Source organism: Metopolophium dirhodum, chromosome 2 (genome assembly GCF_019925205.1).
Source record: "Metopolophium dirhodum isolate CAU chromosome 2, ASM1992520v1, whole genome shotgun sequence".
NCBI classification, from domain to species: Eukaryota; Metazoa; Arthropoda; class Insecta; order Hemiptera; family Aphididae; genus Metopolophium; species Metopolophium dirhodum.
The window spans coordinates 42,269,537-42,292,094 of NC_083561.1; the positions used below are offsets into that span (position 1 = coordinate 42,269,537).

The following is a 22,558-nucleotide window of genomic DNA, read 5'->3' on the forward strand; positions in this document are numbered from 1 at the left end:
AGGATTGAAAATTTAAAACAAGGCTCCACGTAAATAGTTTATATATAAATTACTTTATTCACAATAATATCATTAAATATACTTGGTAATATCATAGGCTGACTGACCGTTTTCGCTCAGAATCGTTTTTCTTATACAATGATATTATTTATTTTTTATAGATTCTGAGCGAAGCGATGAATGTATTGATTTTACAATGATGTGTTTTTTTTTTTTAAATTTTTGTGTCTGTCATCACCTTTTAGGACAGTAAAAGTGCTTGGATTTTCTTCAACAGTAACTTTTCTGATAGGAAAGTGAATCTAGTTGGTACTTGGGGGGGGGGGGGGGGGGGGTCAAAAGTAAAAATTTCCCAGTAGTTTTCAAACGTGACGTGAAAAACAAAAGAAAAATTAAGGAAAAACGGGAATTTTTACGCAAAATCTGTTTTCGAGAAAATCTATATATATATTAAGTTATTTATAAATTACTTTATTCACAATAATATCATCAAATATACTTGGTAATATCATAGGCTGACTGACCGTTTTCGCTCAGAATCGTTTTTCTTATACAATGATATTATAGCATTGAATTCAAATTTAACACCATCCATTACAGTGACCCACTTGTAACCTACTGTACAGCAGAGCGACATCCACTTATCCACCTTTTTTTTAGTTTTTTTTCTATACCTAAATATCAATAAAATTTTATTTGTTGGGTAAAAACCGTGAAAATTGTATGCAAGGCTCCCGATAGATTGTTACAATAACAGTTGAAAAATATTAAAAATGCATAGGCAAATTTTTTTTTATAAGCATTTAAAGTTCAAATTTTGATAAAATTTATCAAATTTAAAATTTAATAATTATTTTGTAGTTCAAAATTTATAAAATGTTAACTTTTATAGGTAAGGATTGAACATTTAAAACAAGGTTCCACGTAAATAGATTGTATATAAATTACTTTATTCACCTTAATATCTTCAAATATACTTTACTAGTAATATACTAATATCATAGGCTGACTGACCGTTTTTGCTCAGAATCGTTTTTCTTATACAATGATATTATATTATTGAATTCAAATATAACACCATCCATTACAGTAACCTACTGTACGGCAGAAAGACATCCACTTACCCACTTTTTTTAATTGTCATTCAGTCCAATATTCATAATCCATAATTTTTTATTTATGGTCATCAACACATGATATAACTTATGTAAGAGTTTGAGTTATTTCAAAATCTAAATTTCAACTTTAAATAAGAATTCTGAAATTTCTAATGAAGCAAATTTGTTATTCAGATGTGTAGAACAATTAATACTGCTGAGTGCTGAACAAAACATACACAAATATATTTTCATTTCAAATAAATCTCAAGGAAGCTGAAATTGTTGTTTTGTTTTACCCATAGCCTATAGGTCAAATGGCTATATGAATAAATAAAAACAAATTAAGTAGGTACTTTTAAGTCTAACAGTTAAAATCTAATTAAATCAGTTGGAAGCTATATTGAAAGTCTTAAACAAAATTAAATTCTATTAATGAACATGTTATTTCATTTCATAAGCTAACTTAATTTGTTTTTAACTATAAAATAATAACAAATTTAAATAACAATTTTAACAACAGCATAAAACAGTTGGTACCTATATAAATATAATACAATACAACTACAATTTGAAACTGTATAATATTTAGAAGCCTATTAATGTACCATTAACAATTAAACTTGTATTGTTTATTGTTCGCCATCTACATGTGTCTCAATCAATGTATAAACTATAAATTAACCAATTTATGAAACCGTTACTGAAGAACAAAAATAAAGACATCGTAAGAGAAAAAAAACACAAGTTATTAACATAATAAAAATAATATATGACTGCTAAATTAAGTCCCCATTAAATACAAAAAAAAATCACATACAACAGATAATAACTAAAATAAAATCACAAATCAAATGCATTTTCACAAAACAAAATATAAAAATGTTTCATTACAAAAAATTTATCTTAAAATAAATTCAAAAACAAAAATTAAATCTATATCACTTAACAAATTATAAATGTATGATATAAAACTTTTTGTATATACTTAGATAAACAATATGTCAATACCTAATCTAATTAGGAAAAGGGAAATTTATTGAAATTACTAGTTCAGTAGGTTCTAGTTACCTTGGCCTTCTAAGTATGTTAAATTAATAAGATTTATTTAAATTAAATCTGAAACACACTAAAAATAATCTACATATTAGTTTGTTTGAAATGCATTATTTACAAAAAATAAAAATCCCATCAATATAATATCAAGATTTTTAAGAAGAAAAATTAGATACTTATCGATACATAGTAGTTACTAACAGACTCATATCAAGGCATGACTCTGGCACAGGTCAGTACATTTCGCTAGTATATCGCACATGTAACTTCTAGAACCCTCAATTTTGAACCTTTATGTATTGATGCACTCTAATATCTTCCTTAAAAGTCTTGAATCTTTATGGGTGATTTAAGTTTAAATTCATAAGGCTTAAGAAATACAACGATAGTAACATAATATGAGTTTTTAAAATAATATTTCAGTACATAATATCCAATAATATATTATGATTTGACCTAATATCTAACTTAAAATATTTTGATTATATATATTATAATATAAGTTATATGATATTTTTAATTAAAAAATAAACAAATATTTTATTTTATTAAAAAAAAAAATCTTTTAGCTAGTAAATTTCAATGAATTTTACCTTTAAAGTGATTTTAGATTGATATATTTAATCATATACTTCATAGAAACTAAACAATTTATTACATAAATCATAATACTATAAAAATATATTTATTTCATATATAGCTATAACGGTGTGTAGTTAAAGTTTTGATAAAATAGAAACAATCAATAACATTATATATTGTTAAACAATGTAATTTAGAAAGATTAAAGGTCCTCTAATTCATAGTATGTTGCAAGGGTGTCCGCAGAGGGTACCTAGTGGGTGACAAGTAGGGACAGTTGCCCTTGGTTTTTTTCTGGGTAAATTATCATTATTATGTTAAATAAAAGACATAATTTGTATATCATTTTTACATTCCCTACCAATACGAAAAAACCCTACTTTATAACTAATCGGATAGTAATTTAAAAATTTAAAAATTAAAATATTCTGCCCTCTCTTGAAAAATTTCTGTAAACACCCTTGTTATGTTGACCTTTTAATGCAAAAAAAATAATGTATTCAAAATATCAGAACATTGACTCAATAAATCATTAAACAGTAGTCTGTTTAAAATATATATATATCACACATTTTATGTTAATATTTTATTAAAAATAAGGTTATCTATAATTATCACCAATGTGTACTTTTTATTTTGTATTTGCATTAATACTATTTGTAATATATTTTTTAATTTAACACTATTTACTTGGATAAAATAAAATAAAATTCTTTATTTTGAAAAATGAATTTAGTATTTGAAACATAATACCTATTATTCTAACTTTATATGACTTTGTTAAAATAATATTGGAATCTTGAATGTATTGTACTATTATTTAAAAAAAACTTAAAAATGTCTGAAGTGAAATGAATATTAATTGATATTATCTATATTTTATATTTAACAAATCAATATACATAAAGTTTGAATACTAATTTCAGCTCAGCTACACAATTAAGTAATGATTGTACATTTGTACCGCAATATGTTTACACTAAATAACATTTATTTAACTTTTAAGTATATTATTTGGTATTTAATTTCAAGACCTAACTAGTTTAAATGGAGGGAGCCACAATAATAATATACTAAAAAACTATGACTAGAAAATATCAGTTGTTTTTTCACAGAAAAAAAAGTAAAGGAAAATATTGAAAAATTGTAATTTTACTTTTATATTTTATTACTGAAAATTGAATATGTAACTATGCAATATTAAATATTTAAATTGTCATTAATGAACTCTGTGTGCTTTAAGATTGTCAAAAATATATACATTTCAAAAGTATATTATACACTATATTATTATCATGTGCATTTATTTTCTAGAAAAATAATTTTTATTTTTATTTTATAACTTTTAAATTTTAATACATAAATATATTTTGATTTATGTTTCAGTTTTTATTATAATCATGTTTAAATGTCATTATTTAATTTAATCTTACATTTTTAAACAATTTATAATACCTATACTTATTCTATAAGTTTGAAATTTCTATGAATAAAATTGTGCAAATAAAAAAATGTAATTATACTTCTAGTTACCATAGTCCATAATATTAATAAACTTGATTCAACTTCATTTTTATTTAAGATCTTAGAGTGAAAAAAATTTAAGAAAAGCTTGTGGTGGTATAGGTACATACAATGAATTTTTATCAACATCTTCAAGTTTTTCCATAAAATGAGGATCAGTGTCTGCAATACACGGATGTCCAATACTATGCCAAAACAAACATCTACAGTTTCGGCATAGCTGTATCATTTCAGCATATTCTTCTCGTAATCCATAACATCTAAAATTTAATTTTCGTAATTAAAATAAACCAAATCTTTTAAATAATATTAATAAAAATAAGAATATTGAAATATGATAAACATACTTTCTTAACTTGTGATATATTAGCTGCCAGTCTTCACTGGTACTTGGTGAGCTATCAATTACTGACTGTATTTGACGTGGACTAAAGTGAAATTGACATAATTCACGCCAAATACGTAATTCATCTACTAAACGTGCCATTACTCCCCATGCATGTGCTGAACGCTCCAGATCACGATGATCAGCTAACCTTAACAATACCTCACGAACACACTCCTCTGGAAGTTGATCAAATTGTGGTTCTTCATTATCACCAGGCTAAGTATACAATTAAACATTTATAATAACATTTATATTTTTTTAAATTACTATAAAAATGAATCTTACTTGACGAATTTCTATTTGATCAGCTATTTCATGAATACGATTAATAGTAGTTAAGTGTTGTTCCCATAAAATTGTTGATCCCAGTGGTCTGCCCCAACATGCACATTCAACAACCTCACGAAGTTGTCCTAAAAGACGGTCTAACATATGTTTGTTTTGTTGACTTTGAGATACTAAAAATCAGTTAAGTTAATTAAGATAGGTAATTAGGTACCTATATAGAAACAATCATTTTTAATAAATACTCACCTTGGTGAGCGACTTCTTCAATTATATTAAATAGAACCCTTTGAGCACAACCAGACAATGCATTTAGTCTATGAGACACTAGGAGATCAAGGAGTTTACAAATATAGTGAAAACGGCGGACATCGTGTACAGCAGAACGAAAGTCTAATCGTTTGAGTGCCTCACTTAAACCATTAAACCCTGCAATCTAAAATATTCAATAATTGTAAACCTACTTCAGTTTTATATAAACAGTCATAATATGTGAATAAAAGTTAAGATATTTTGAAATATTTAAGAAAATAAAATCATTGAAATGTTTAGAAAGATTTAAGTTTTTAATTTATATTACAGTAGGTAAGCGTAATACATATTAATTATTATCATTGTTACCTCTTTTGTACATTTTATTGTAATATGGCAATGAGGCTGGATAACACCATCATCTAAAAGACAATAATTGTATGTTATGTAGATTGTAGGTAATAATAAGTACATAATAAATAAATGTTGATATTTATACACAAATAGTTTTGCCCTCCTACTTCCAAAGCCACCGTAGGGGGGCAATGGAGCCGTTACCTCCCCTCCCCCCCATCACTTTAGATGATACTTTTTGTACTATTTACGTTATATATAAGTTATCTATTATCTATGGTAAAGATAAAATATCCCCCACCCCCGGAAGAAATTCCCTTATGCATAACTAAACTAGTATACACAACTGTAATATATCTCAATACAAATTAAAGACAAATTAGCACAATACCAGGTGATCCATTTAAGTGTCCTACACTCATTATTATGAGGTTTTATTTTTTTTGAACATTTTCAGTTTATATAATTTGATGTCATTTCAAAATAACATTTCTGAAAAACACACACGTGTGTTTTTGGTTTTGGCAGAATTTCAAGTTGGGACGTTGGGTACACGTAGGTTTCTGCTATGCCCAGTCGGTAGATGTCGGCCTCACTCTCTAGACAATTGCTTTCCCAGAGAGAGGAGCCGCCCGTGGTCGATATTCGAACCGGCGACGATACGCGTCGGAACCGACGCCGTAGTCCGCTCGGTCACTCCACCCCCCACTAAGTCATTACTTATTGGTATTGAGTTAATATTAGTGGAAAGTAGACGACATTTTCCGGGACTGTACCACTGTACTCCGCTCATCATAACTTTAAATGCTTATAAGTATCTTTCAACCGTATGTTCGCAAGAACGCGGTACATTCTAAAACTCAGTTACCTACATTACTCAGTACCCTATACATATTTTAGAATTCTTTCTACGGGAGATTGATAATCCAATAGTCTAGTTTCATGTATAAAAATAAATAACTATTAAACAAAAAAGTCAATATACGTACATCTTTGTAATGCCTAGGTATATTAAATGATTTGCCCAATTAATAAATAACCCCAAAAATGTAGTCTGCGAAAAAAACTCCCAAAAAATAACCCTATAATAAAAATTATGTGTACCTACCTAACACATATTCAAGATATTTCAATGACAGTCGATGTATGATTTCAAAAAAAATAGTTAATTTTTGTTTTAGACAAATTTGTTTTGAAATGTCAATAATGTATCATAAACATTTCCATAGGTGAAAATATAAAATTTCATTAAGACAGGCCAAATGATAAATATGAAAACAAATAAAAAGTAAAAATAAGTTTTGAATTTAAATTGTATTAAGTTAGTATGTTATCCAGTCAGTAATCAGTATATTAGGTCAGGCCATGGCTTGACTGGCCTGAATCGTAGTTTCACCTATGACAGTCCCTTTAAATCATTAATATCGTTTACAATAATTTATCATTGAATCCAAATTTAATATTATTTGTGGGGACATAATGATTTTACATAATATGTTATAAATTTTACTATACGCAATGACATACAAGTACCTATTTAGATTAATTTTATTTGTACGATAAGTCGGTAAGGTGGTATTGACTCAAAAGTTAACAATAATAATCATATAATATGATAGAAATATACACTATAATAATAATTAAATATTAACCATTGTCCCCATGACCACCTTGTTATAATTTTGCAAAATATCATTTGGGTTGTTTTTTCAGGGGGTTATTTATTCGGGGTTTTTTTTCACGGTAACATATTAAATAAAGTTATATTAAAATAATTATAATCAGTAGAAGAAATAAATGTGTTCTTAATTTATTTTGTTTACATTGGATGTAGTATTAAGATGATTAAAAAAAAAGGTGTTTAACTTATAAATATGGCTTGTTGCCCATAGGCGCAAATTGGCTAAATTTTTTGGGGGGACTCAAGCCCCCCTCCTCATAGGCCATATTGCTTAGTACCACGGAATATAAAAATTAGTACTAATTACTAGATTTTTAACTGGGGGGACTTGACCGACATTTGGGGGGACTTAGTCCCCCCCATATTTGCGCCAATGCTTGTTGGTAATTTGAGTTTGAGACTTCTGCCCTAGGCCTAGCATTCCTCAACCACAACCACAGGTAATGTCAATAGCCAATAAGACAACCTACAGTAACTGCGTCTAGTGTCTACTGAGTACTGATACAGACATACAATGATACCTATATTTATTCCTATATTTTCATAACTTGATTGTAAGTGCCCGGACTGACAGACACGTACGTAGTTGCTGAGAGAGTCTGTCAGGCCGCGGGGGCATAACATTGATGTTATAGTCGTAAACATTGTTTTATTTCAATAAACGATGGGAACTAGAGGAGAGTCTGTGTAATGCTAACGCGGTTCCTCCTCTGGCTCTAGATACAAATAAAAGGTACCTATATATATATATTTATATACTTTAGTCATAAAAAAGTTACACATAAATGATAAATATCTAACAAAAGCAGTAAGGTTTGCTAAACTATTGTTGGACTATGGCGGTATAAAGGTACCTAATCTTATTATTTTAAATTGTTTTTATAAAAAGAAAACAAAAATATATTCTATGAATACCACCATTAGGCCATTCGCCCAATGAGTCACTTTAGTAGTTTAGTACTCTACTTTGTGATTTAAAAACACATGTGGTTAAGGTAAAATAGCTCGAATCTATATTTTTTATATATAATATACACTTACACTGACTTTCACTGGAATATTTAGTTCTGGGACGTTTGAAATGGTTAGTAGAGCCTTTGTTTTCTTTTTCCTCGGAATTTTCATCTTCATTCCTAAAAAAATATACACAAATATTGAAATATAACAACAAAAATATGTGTATTTTTAAACGCACGTATTACCACGTAATAAAAAGTTTTATTAATCAATTAAAATAGCCTTGTGCCCTTGTATAACGGTTGAATAGACAGCAATAAACTACGACAATGATGAACCAATATAATATTCCATTGTGGAATATTACATTTATTATAGGTAATATTATAATTTATTTTAATCACATTAAATAAATAAGCCTAGTATTTAAATAACTTAAACAAATACCCATCAATTATGACTTTATATAATATAATTAATTATAAACCTACTATAATCATAAAACATAAGTTAAGTATATCCTTTTGTCTAGTCCAAGAATTTAATTTAATTTATTTATTATGATTAAACGGCCGAACCCAATTACAATAATAATATGGAAACATTAAATAACAGTATACAGTATAGAATATGTTGTGAGAGGTACAATACAATATAGATTTAAGAAAAATTAATGAAAATTATGAAGAGGTTATTAATTATTTTCATTGTAAATATTTAACTAACAGTATCATTTAATATATTATTATTCCTAAATGGCTCTTACGAACCATGTAAAATACATATTAATATTATAATTACAAAATAAATTAGAACCACTAAAAACGCTCAGTCACAAAATTATGTATAAATAAAATTTCTCTTAGCTGTTTCGTTTCAGCTAGGAAAATAGGAAGTTTTATAACTGGAGGAGTACTTAAAGTAACGTTTTGAATTTGATATAACATTGATTATAAATAATAGTAATAGTACAATGGTATTATATTATATATTCTATACAAAATTAAAGGTAATTGTAAAGCCCATTATTATAACTTGCAGATGAGAAATTTTGTTTAAATATTAAAAAAATATTTTAATTTCAAAAACAATTTATTTAATTTATTTTAATAATAATTTTTAATCGGACATTATAATGATAGTGATATCAAAACATACTAATAATAAAACATAGGCAACATGTTACCAGAAGTTAAAGCTTACCTACCTACAGTGAACAACTGAACAAAAGCTATTATAATTTACGACAAATGCGTAAGTACCTACTAGCATTGATTAGGTAAACTTAATCAATGGTACTAAGCAGTAAGCACTGCCAACCCATAGTGGTTAAATATAAAACCGTTCTTTATCACAAGTATTTGAAACTATATATTATTATAAAAAAAAAAAGAAGTTAGGTAAATAGTAATAGTTAGTAAACTAAGTCAGAGAGTGATACATTTAAAAAAAAAACGTCTATTGTAAAATAATAAATAGGCACAACAGATGTATACAACATTTACAAATTTATTATACCTAGTGGCGTAGCTTCGGTGAGGGGTGGATGGCCCCATTGGAATTTTTTATCGGGGATGTTTTAATAACGATTATAGTCTATATGAATAATAAAATTATGTAGAATTTAAATAGCCCCCCTCCCTTAATTTAGCTACAGCTACGCTACTGATTATACCTAATAATGCAATTACTGTTACAATATTTAAATATAATATAATATATCCCAGTAATTCGCTGTATTCACAATATTTACTAAGTACCTAGGTAACATAGTAAGTACTAACACAGAATAATAAATCAAAAATAATATTCAACGTATAAATATTTTCATTTTAACCCTTAACTTGGCAAGCATTAAAATATTAGAATGAAAATTTTAAAGTAGATATTTTCAAACTAATTTAAGGTCGCTGAATTCAAAAATGTTGTCAAAAAAAATATTGGACTTAAAAGTTCAAAGTTATGAATTGTATCTAAAAAGATACATAGCCATAAACTAATACTAATATTCATGTATCTAAAAGGATACATTGCCAGAAATCATGTACAAAAAACCAAGTATAAAATGATGTAATTTTAACAAAAAAGTACCTTTTATTATGTAAAATTTCAGTAACTTAAAACTTAAACTTTTAATATAACAATTCAGACTTGTCTTATTAAGAACAGTATTAATTATCACAGGAATTAGTTTTTAATTAATACTAACATAGGAATATTTAAAAATTAAAATTAAAATTACCAGTATGTAGATATAACAAATTACTACATCAAGTTCTTCTTGCCAAGTTAACAATAAAAATCATATAAAAATTAAAAAAATAACAGATATTATTCAGTTACAATAAAAATTCAACAAATCAAAATTAAAGTTATTAACATAATATAGATAAAATAACCAATTTCTATAGCAATTTCTTTTTGCCTAATTAACAATTAAAATAAAATAACAATTAAAAAGTAATGACAAGTAATTTTACTTTTCAGTCTTATACATAGGAACACAAATTTATTTTTTAGTATGAAAATCATTAAAACAGTCTCTTTTTTTCAGTGTACATAAACGTGTATCACATTTTGTACAGATGTAGACTGTTTGGCCTTTTTTACAATGGCGACATCGACCTTTTGATACACGCGTTGGAAAATGATCAAATCTATCGAATTTTACATCACTAATAGGTCTAGGAATCACAGTTCGTCTGATCTTTTGGATATGTTCCATATGATTATTTTTGTTAGATTTTCTACCCACTTTAGGTTTTTCTTTTGCAGATAGTGCTATGGCCACATGTATTCGAAACTCTTTTAAGCGCATAATCTTTTTTTCTTTTAATTGATTACAATCTCTTCGATATGTCAACCAGGCATTATTGACACAAATGTCAAGTAATTGGGAAAATACAGCCATATACCATTTATGTGTTTTTAGTCCTGTTCTATATAACGCTACCAACATGTCAGATAAGTCAACACCGCCCATGTGGGTATTATATTCTTCAACTATTTTTGGCATTGGTACATCAACTCTATTTTTCTTTTCTTTAGAATATCTTTTTATGGTCTTAATAGGGTCAGCAGATATATAAGAACTTATCAAACATACTGGTTTGTTATCTAACCATTTTAGAGTTAGAACTTTTTTTTTCTGTCACACTTGTAGCTAAAACTGCCTCTTCCTTGTTTTTTTAATTCTTTTTCATTCAATAATGGACATTCTCGAAGTCGATTTTGTTGAACAGTTCCTAGACTCAATATGCCATATTTTTCTCTCAAATAATAGATCAATTCAGGAGAGCTAAAAAAATTGTCAAAATAAACAACACTTAATATTTTGTCTGGTATTGTTGAAACTAGTGCAAGGATAACTTTTGGTCCAAGTCCAAAAAACTTGTTTTCATATTCACTAAAATGGTAATCATTAAATGTATTTTCTCCACAATAAGGAAAAAAATCATAAACTATACCGTTAATACCAGAGCGAACAAAAAATTTAAATCCCCATTTCTTCGGTTTTGATTTAATATATTGCCGTCGAGAACCAGCTTTTTTCCCTTTATAAGGTACCATCATTTCATCTATTGAGAAACGATTGCCTTGTTCTTGGTTCAAACAATTTCTACGAATAATGTCAATGATAGGTTTTACCTTATAAAATTTATCTTCTTCATTATACTCGTCGTTATTATTGAAATGTAAATTTTTAAGTATTTTTTGATATTTTTTGAGTGGCATTATGTTTGAAACTTTTTCATAACTCATTAGATGAGACCAGTAGTCAGTATAGGCTGGTAACTTAGCCACCCCCATCCACAATTCTATACTTAAAAAATCTTGAAGTTCACTAACAGTTAAATTAATTGACCTATCATTTTTTGTTACTGAATAGAGATTTGTTTGTTCTACAATAACTTCAAATAAATCATCAGAAAAAAACCGTTTAAAATATTCAACAGGAGTCAGTACATGCTCTTGTTGTGTATAAAATTCATACTCAGGAACATTAACTTCAAAGTTCATTTTTTTCCCATCTACCCATTTAAATTTCATATGTTCAACTTTTCTATTTTTTTTCTTTTGGTTAGGAGTTATACTAACATCCTCAATATCAGGTGACATACTTGGTAATGGAATTGGAGGTGTTTTTAAATTTCTCAACAAACGTTTAGACCTTCTTGCAGATCCAGGTGATGCAACTGTTTTCCTACTAACTTGTGGAGATATGTTAGACATAGTAGAAGTATGTGGCTCATAATTTACTGGTGTTTCTATTTCCACTATATCAGCAACAACATCATGACATGTGATAGAATGTACATCTTCAAAATCTCCTAAAAACTAAATATAAAATGTAAATCTAGCTATAGTATTTGGTACTGTATTACAATGTAAATAAAATAACCTCATCTAATGGATTTAACTCTATCTCTCTAAGAAGTTCATCTATATCGTTTTCAATTGCCTCTGCAGGTAACGGTGAATTACATATTTCTCCAATTAAATGATTTTCTATATCATCATCAGAACTTTCACTACTATATTTACCAGCTGGTGGAAGCATGGTTAAAATTTTTTCTGCTCTACGGCGTTGCATTTTTTTGGATCTAAAAAAATATGTATTATATAATACTTATTGCATAAGTTGATTAATATATAAATATGTATTCTATAATATTTATTGTATAAGTTGAATAATATATAAATATGTATTCTATAATACTTATTGTATAAATTGAATATGTAATTTCTAAATTACTAGCATAATAAAGAAATCAAGCAATGTATCTTTTTGGATCCATATACAATAATCATATTAAAAGATAATTCTAGCAATGTATCTTTTTGGATACATACTTTTAGAATTGATATAAAATAAGCATTATTGCATATATTATTAGATATTTTACATAAAAATGATAGTTATACTTACCTTAACTGAGTTTATGTGAAGTAGACTCTAGCAACACATTACAATTTGATGAACTTAGCAGTTGAAGTCAACGAGTTTGATCCAATTTAAATTTTCAAAAAATGATAACAAAAAACAGTTATTATCAATCCCAATCATCATAGAAACGTTATCAGAGTGTACTCACGTGGGAGATATGACATTTATCAGAGTGTACAAATAATAAAAATAAAAATATTGTACATCGGATTCCGTACAAAAATTCACAAACTTTGTGTATCCAAAAAGATACAACACCAAGTTAAGGGTTAAAATTAAATATTAGTTAATGCGGACATTTGTATCTTTTGTTCTAAATTTAAAATCAGATTACATAAACAACAATCAAAAACTTCTGACAATATAGTTTAATTTTATACAAAAACAAATCTTTGCATACTAGCTGGACATGTTTTTAAGTTTTGGAGGTCATCCAAATATTTTTATTACGTCTAAAAAACGCCATAGTTCAACAAATGGCTTCTAGCCAATTATACTTTAAATCAAAAGTGTAACCGCTAAAAGACTGTAAGTAACAGAAGTTATTTTTGGATACAAATTAGGTATTACGCTTTGAGTTAGTGAGTTACACATTTGCAAGCACTTTGAAAATAATTTTAATGTTTGATATTTAATTCTATAGTATTAGTGTATTTCCTATAGTTTATTATTGAATAAATGTAAATTCACATACAAATAAGCTATTTTAAGAGTAATTATTTTAAGAAAAATGGTGTATCGTGGTAATAGGCATTGTTGAATGTTAGTAAATATTTAAAATTGATTAATTATATTATATTGATATCAAAAAAAAAAGGATTACGTATCATTGATTTGTTAAAAAAGTTATCAAAAACAGAACAATATAAATTAGTACTTTTTCATTAGTTCATACATTTCGATTTCTATACTGTGAAAATAATATCTAAACATAATATTATCATTGTAATTTAAAATAAAATAAAATATAATTTTATAATTTAAAAAAAATATTACATGAATAATTTACACAATTATTATTTTACCTACAAACCAACAGTTACATAATTGGAACACTAACAATCTCTTATATGATATGTTTCAGTACTTATGTGAAATACAGAAATAGTAACATTATTGTACGTCGTATATGTGTAATAGTCTAATAAGTAATAACGGCTTGCGTGTATACTAAATGTATAATTCTACGGCAGGTATATAAGGTTATGTTACGTGTATCCATTTTCGTTACACATAGGTACCTATTTCTATTCTCGTTTTCACTATAATGTTTCCATTCTTTTTATGAATGCATATAAGAGATCACTAAATGGTGTAGAATATAATATATTATAGGAGTACATAACATACTTTAATACTTAGCATAGATAAATAGATTTATATAAGAACATAATATTAAGTACATTATATACTATTTTTTAGCAAATCACTAAATCAAATTTAAGGGATCATTAGCTTCACTATTCATTAATTGTCTAGTGTCTAGTGATTGTTTGTGCTTTATGCAACCCGGCATGACTTTATTTGATATATCAATATATATTAATATATTATATATATTTAATATATTAAAATGTCTTAAACGGATGTCAGTGCTGACTTGTCTCTCTCCGACTCACGCGCAATACTACAATGTGTAACAAAATTGCGTTCATCAAAACGAATATTTAATAATATTGTATTGTTATCTATAATACTACAGTGAAAAATGGTAACAAACTTTAAGTTAAGAAAATGATATGCATTTAAATGTTGGTTTTTTACGACATTTCCATTTTTTAGCAAGATAGTAAAGTATTACAATTTAAAAACATTTACATATCGAAGAAAAATTAAAATATCATAAAAAAAACTAAGGTACAATAACAGATTATGTTTTTAACTTCAAGTTTGATAATAGGTCAATTCACTAAATTTCATTTAACAAAAAAAGTTGTTTGGTAGAGATTGGGTGTTGCGCACTACTGCACTAGATTCGTCTTGCTTCAATCACTCCATACACAATTACACAAACCATTATTATTTGAATTTTGAAAGCAATAATAAATCATAACATAAAAAAAATATTAAGAACAGAGTATAGAAGATTAGTTTCCCCAAAAACAGTCAAATTTCTCTATGAAGGCTTTTTCAGCCAAAAAAAAAAGTTCAATAATAATTTATATTACCTAAATACTTCAGATCTTTATGTTATACATATAGAAAATTATTTATTATTTATTATAGGTATCTAAATTGTGTAAAAAAATATATAAATAAATATATAATAATTATTAAAATAGGTAATATGAAATTGTTGTTAATAATTATTAAACATAATGTTAATAATATATTATACACATTACTATTATATTAATTAATTACAACATTATATGACAACGCAATATTAATTATTGACAACAATTATAACTATTATTAATTTTAAATAAATAATAAAATAAATAAATTATTTATATTTTTTTTATGTAACTTAAGGGTAATATATATTTAGTCATTTTCTATAAGTATAACGTAAAGACCTAAAGTATATAATATTAATTATTATTATTATTTCGTTTTGGTCGAAAAGTGAATCGGCAGATAAGGGAAGCGTACGATTTTGATCGAAAAAGGAATCGACCACTTAGATAGTGATTAGTTAAGTACTTTAAAGTATGTATAGTTTCATACTAATCTAACATTTAAACACAGTAGATAACTATATCCCATACGGCCATACCGTATACGAGTATATAGACACTCACGACTCACTACAGTTAGTACTTAATAGTAACATAAGGTTAGGTACCTACTGCATTAGGTTACCTACCCACAACCCCTGTCTACCCTTAAACGATTTGAATTTAATGTATTAATTTTATCCATATTGAATTCTCAAATTCATATTTATTATTTATATATTGCATATAACATTTTTAAGAACACATAGTATACCTATAACAATAGAAATAAATTAAAACTAGCTACATTTGACTATATGCCTACGACAGATACATGGTGTCATCAAACATTTTCGCCACCATTGTCTTATTGTAATAAATAATTACAATAAAATATTTAATATTGTATGAATTTTAGAATTTTTAAATTTTTTTAATGACTAACTCAGCAATTACACGATTGAATTTTGTTTAAGATACATCTCAATTTTCGAATAAATCTATTGTTAACGACATACGCCTTATAGACAAAAATGTTTTTTCTCATTTGAAAAAGAGAAGTTTGTATACCGCTATAGTAGATTCCTTTTCCTTAAATGGTATAAAAAATATCAACCGTTGAAAATATTGTGCTAAATGTGTGAGCATGATTCTTGGTAAACGCCCTGTATATAGTATATTGTACATATAATTTGTATACATGCTATAATAGTGATTCTCAAGTTCTCAACCTGTGCTGGTGTGTGTAGTTTTTCGAATTGATTTTATGTATTATTTTTGCCTACATTTTTTTTTAAATATTAGTGAAAAAAAACTAATAAAGAATTATACCTAAGAAATTCAGGTTTTATCAATATTCAAGCAATTTTTGGGTAAGTCAAAACCGTTTTAAAAATTAAATTTTTAGTTAAATATGAAAAAAGACAACGCCTAACAAATAATACAATATAGGTATGCCATCGCGCCGATGTGTGAACATTTCAGAAATGGATTTTCAACAAAGTTGCGTCGTAGTGTCCTACTATGTATACGTAGGTACATAATTATGATTATCGTGATGTTTACCTAGATCAATATTTTTTGAAGGGTGTTAGAATAATTTATATTTATAACTTATTACAAAGATCATACTTATAACTTTCGCATATTATATTGTTTGATGGTTATTAATTTAGCTATTTAAAAACCGATGAGAATATAGAATATTTTGCTATTAAAAAAATTCTGTACAGTAATACCTATATCAAGTATATATTTGTATTAAAACGTAAGTGTATTTCCATTTATTATTTAACTCGTAATGTATGATCTTTTATAGATTTAATATTTCAGATTCCATGTGGAGGAAGGGTTTATAATAAATTGGTTCATTTTGTATTATGGCTGTCATTTTAAGGAAATTGCCAAGAATTGACACTATACTTGGAAGAAGTAAACATTTAGAATAAACTAGTAATTTTCAATATAATAACCATTAACTATGACAATTTTAAATTAACGACGAACCCGTTATGAATAAAATCTTTTTTAGTTATTTTAAATAAATTGTAAATAAAAAGAGGAAAGTAGGTGACCGCTCAGCTTTATAGTAGGTGATGAGTACAATACGTCATTGATAAAGCTGCACGGTAAATTGTAATGTCTCCTATCTATGTTAAATTTGAATTCAATGATATACCTATATCATTGCACAAGAGTCACGACTAACGATTCTGAGAGAAGAAGGATGGTATAATTATATTACTATTAAAGTTTTTTCTTTGCTATTAATAATACGGTACCCTAGATTGAATTAATTTTTGCCGAAAACATTGCATTATGCCATTGTGTGTATAAAATATAATTATATACGTTTAAATTTCAAGTTCCCAAGAATAATATATTTGAATTAAGATTTAAGATTCAAAATAAAATAACTATTATGCTCTTAGTTTACATATCTATTGTCGTCCAAACTTGAACTTCAAACATTTATAAAAAAAATTGTGCTTGTATATTTTTTAAATTTTTTGATTTCAATATAAAAAATAAACTTACGAAAACCTTGTAATACATTTTATAGCCTTTGATAAAAATAGAACATTTCATAGATTTTTAACTACAAATAAATTTGCACATTTTGATGAAAACAAAACGAAATGAAAAAACGAATTTTGTCAACATTTGAACAGTAAAACAAAAAACATATATAAAAAAAATCGAGCTTATGTATTTCGTTTTTTTTTTTTTTTTGACAAACAATCAGTACAAATGAGCACAATAAGTTTATATGATAATAGTAATATACCACATGAAAAGTATAATTAAAGTAGCCATCTATTAGTGAATCTTTAATATTTTTTAATAACATATAAAATTATGATTTTAAAGCTTTTTGACAAGTTCAAAAAATTTTTGTCGACACTTATAAAAGAAAAGATCGTGCATACTATAAATGCCAGGTTTCTAAACATACATTGTTAGTACTTATGATATACCAACAATCATAAGTATATGTCTAAATAAAGTAACTATACGGACAAATAACAATAAATTAATATCATCAAGAGTCATAAGTCATAACTAATTATATTATTTAGGTATTTATTGTACTGATAAATAACGAATGAACAGACGAATTCACGGACATAACGGTCATGGGGATAGGTATAAAGTGTTCTAAACGTATACTTATAAACCAAAAAATGTAATTTAAAATGTCTATACAGTTCTCAAAATATTTTAAAAAGTATACCATATATATAGAAAATGGTAGGCAATATAAAAATTTAGTGAAAATTTAAAATATCTCTACGATATTACGTTTTTCAAAGTAGGTATAGGTACACCAAAAAATATTTTTTTTCAAAAACTGTGGTTGCGTCAAAATTCGCATTTATCTTAATTTTTGTTGAATAAAATCACAGTGCACGTAAAACCTAAATGCACAAGCACAATTGCTATATAGGTATACCAGGTGCACCATTTCAGACTTCGGTTTATTTTAAGTGGATGCAAACATTATATGAAGCCCCCCCCCCCCTAAGGTATATTATTGTTAAATAAAAATTGCAAAATTGTATTAAAAAATGTTATCATCTAAATTAAACATAACTATATTGTATATACATATTTATACCTGTTTATACCTATGTATTATAATATAAAAGTGAAATTGGAATACATGCAAACTATGTCTAATATCTGTAAAATATGAATATTGTCATCAGAATGATAAAAATTTGGTCAGACTAGGTGGAAATCTGGGTTATAAAGTCAGTAAATATAATATACTATATACTGATGTCTAATACATAATACACAATTTATAATTTGTACAATAACAATTTAATATTTAACCCTTAATGCCAAATCCCTTTGGCATATCGATATTAACACCTAGGTCAACTATGGATAAAAATTGCACACACTGCCTTCCCAAAATGGCGTTCCTAAGGTATACGATCAATTTGTTTATATGTATTATACATCAACACAACGCGGCGTATTTATAAGGGGGCTAAGGGTGCGTATCTAGTTGTCGTAATATATTTCTATTTTCTGACCTTCCTATAAGAAAAAGTTCTAGCACAAATTACGAAAATTATCTTAATATGAATTTTGTTAGGTAACCAGTGATCGATCGTTTTAGACTTTTGAGCATAGGATAAAAACCGATTAGGTCAGCTATAATTTAAAAGATCGATTTTTTTTTTTAAATATTAAAATTAATTTATCGAATACCTATTATTATTATGTATAGTATTAATAGGTATATTTACTTATTGTTTAAAATACAGATTGTAAAAAAAAAATAACAGTCTTTATTATTAGTTATATTTACCTACTATTACCTACATAAAAATGATTGTATTTAATAATAATATTATTGTTATTTTTATTTAAATCATTTTAGAAATCATTTTGAGATAAGCACACATTTGAATAATAAACTGAAGTGTGGAGGTGTGGAGGACACAATTCGTAATTCGTATACCTTTCTATTAAATATTCAGGATATAGAATGTATATTTTTACTGTAGGTACTAGGTAGGTAAAATCAATTTTCTTACCAGTTATCTATATTATCAGCCTTCTCTTCATCAGAATGATCGGAAACAGAATATCTGAAACATAGTTGCCTATAGTAAACACTGTATGTCGAATTAAAAGAACATTATACAACTTATTAATAAGATAGATAATTGTATGTATTCATAATTTAAAAAAAAAAAACATATTAAGTAGCAGTTTGATTCAAACAATGTATCCAAGTGGCATGGCGTACACAATAAAGCTTTAAAGCTGTAGAGGAAAATTCTGTGAATTTTAATTCGAACAAAATTACAAAAGTAATGCAAAAATTAGTTCAGCGACGTCGTCGGTTCCAAAACGAAATAAAGTAAGTATAGTTATTAGCTACCTACCGTCCTAATTTAGACTATTATTTAATGCCGATATTATTACCGCATAATTGTTTGTAGAAATTTAACTATTGCTACTTGTACAAATGTACAATCATTAATTGTACCTATACCTACCTATACATTTAAGCTTTTGTAAACATACTACAATTTTTACCTGGTCAATAAATTATCTTGTTGTCCTAGTAAAAAATTGCAGCATTCCAGGATTTTCTTTTTTTCCCATCCTTCTTCTGTTTTCACCCATACTTCCCCTGGAGATCGCCAATCCTTCGATATAAATGGCATTATAATAATACTATGGACAAATGTATAATATTATTTTCAGGCGAGTGTGTAAAGAATTATGTAATACTATTATATTTGTATGCTAGGATTTAGGAATAAAGTTATTTAGTCGTTTAGAGGAAAAACAACTGAGAATGAACCGCAGGTGCATACACCAACACCGTACGGAATGAGAACAAAGACTGAAAAAAGAAAAAGAGTGACAAGAAACTCGAGAGTCGAGAGAACTGACAACGGCGCAGTATCAAAATAATAACAAAACATTATTTTGCACATGCGCAATGTACTTAATAACAAAAATATAAACATCATGAATCCCAGTGGTTCGTAAAATGACTAAAATGTTCTGATAACTACACAATACATAAACGCGGAGTACATTTTTTTTATTACTTACCAATCTCGATTTAAAAATTAAAATAATATACTTAGTACCATGATAGTACCTATACATGGCTTCTACGTAAATTGTATATTATCTTAAGCCATGCTTCCACATAAGTTAATAAAATATTATGATTAATTATGTTATATAGGTATAAATATAAAATACAATATTAATATTCTACATAATAATATTATAATGTATTAAATAACACTGATGTTAAATAATCTATGAGAAAGCCATCTTTCATCAGCGAGAGACGCGAGTGCGCTACATTGCTTATTTCGCTAATTACCTACTAATTATGATTTATATGATCCTGCAGTATTACTGATTAGTGATTAGTGATTACTGAACACAGAACAGTGAACACTACTTTTCTGCTGATTTTTGATTTGAATAATACCTATATGGCTATATAACAGTAGATAGATACTATTTACTGTTATATAATAGAAAAACTCAAAACATTTGTTGTTTACGAAATATAACATTTAAAAATAAAAGTAATAAACATTATTACAGTTATTTTGTTAAAAATGTGGCAATCGAAAAATATTTAAGCAACATTTGAATCAACTGCAGTTCTGTCAGTCTATTACATCATTATAATTTATAATGATTATCTACGTAAACAAATAAATGGGCAATTAAAAATATTTATAAAAGTTATACAATACAACCGTATAATATAATTAATAATATATTCTATGGTGAGACAAAGTAATTACATATATTATATTATAGTCTATATGTCTATATTATGTCTATTGTGTATATAATACAGCTGATTATTATTCACTATAATTTATATACGTCATAACAATTACAAAATAATGCAGCATACTAGCATAGGTGTATAAATTATACTTACTGTCTTACTTAGGTACCTATAGTGGCGTAATTACATGAGGGGATTTGGGTATCGTATCCCCCCATGATTTTTTTTAACTAGCGAACCAAATGTACCTACCTATGTACTTATATTATTTATTGTTACTAATAAGGTATATTTTATAGAAACAACAAATAAAAACTCAAATCCCCTATGGTAGCTGAAACTAAGATAATATTACTTCGTAGTTCGTAATAAACACTACCTAATCACTATATATTGCAAATTGAATATTGCACAAATATATTGAAATAATGCAGTTTAGCTCGATTTTTGTGAATTCTTTTCGGAAACCTATAAGTAATAGGTTATAGGTATCTATATTTCAACGCACAATGGTACAATCAGAATTTGTCGGTCAGAGTTCCAAGGTTATACAATTTTGATGTTCGGGATTTTGCATTTTTGCGTACCTATATTATGCATTTACGCATACGCAAATTAGTCCACGAATCTACATAGAAAATTCAGTTTAGCACCCAAACGATTTTTGGAAATCTATATATTTCAACGAGTTAAGTGCATGCATTTATACATGTACCCTTCTTACATTATACATGGTTAGTCTCAGGGGCGTAGGTAAGGGTGGGGGGTCAACCCCTCCCCCCTATTAAAAAAATCCCAATCAGTCAATATATAATAATAATAAACAGGAAAAAATTGCATGTAGATACTACAAGCAACAACAATTACTTTTAATATATTGCTAAATTATAATCAAGAGCGAAGATCAATATTTTTGTAATACAGTTTATAAGTACGCGTTAGTTACGAAAAATAATGATAATCAAAATAGATATCTA

The 22,558-nt window shown here is 26.8% G+C and overlaps 2 protein-coding genes across 4 annotated transcripts; both read right to left on the reverse strand.

The window, feature by feature from the left end:
• Window positions 1–1,479: 1,479 nt before the first annotated feature.
• Window positions 1,480–20,668, reverse strand: LOC132938725 (F-box only protein 25). Of its 2 annotated transcripts, none has more exons than XM_061005732.1 (8): window positions 20,345–20,668; window positions 19,837–19,890; window positions 8,267–8,352; window positions 5,554–5,606; window positions 5,182–5,368; window positions 4,933–5,105; window positions 4,607–4,863; window positions 1,480–4,519 (listed from the first exon to the last, which is right to left on the reverse strand). In XM_061005732.1, the coding sequence occupies exons 1-8, from the start codon at window positions 20,473–20,475 to the stop codon at window positions 4,321–4,323; spliced, it is 1,140 nt and encodes a 379-aa protein (XP_060861715.1). In that variant the 5' UTR covers window positions 20,476–20,668; the 3' UTR covers window positions 1,480–4,320. The 2 variants fall into 2 exon arrangements, with proteins under 2 accessions (XP_060861715.1, XP_060861713.1); XM_061005730.1 differs by having other exon boundaries at window positions 8,261–8,352.
• LOC132938724 (piggyBac transposable element-derived protein 3-like) lies at window positions 10,443–13,398 on the reverse strand. Of its 2 annotated transcripts, XM_061005728.1 has the most exons (3): window positions 13,107–13,398; window positions 12,579–12,780; window positions 10,443–12,514 (listed from the first exon to the last, which is right to left on the reverse strand). In XM_061005728.1, the coding sequence occupies exons 2-3, from the start codon at window positions 12,768–12,770 to the stop codon at window positions 11,309–11,311; spliced, it is 1,398 nt and encodes a 465-aa protein (XP_060861711.1). In that variant the 5' UTR covers window positions 12,771–12,780; window positions 13,107–13,398; the 3' UTR covers window positions 10,443–11,308. The 2 variants fall into 2 exon arrangements, with proteins under 2 accessions (XP_060861711.1, XP_060861712.1); XM_061005729.1 differs by lacking the exon at window positions 13,107–13,398 and having other exon boundaries at window positions 12,579–12,892.
• Window positions 20,669–22,558: the final 1,890 nt, after the last annotated feature.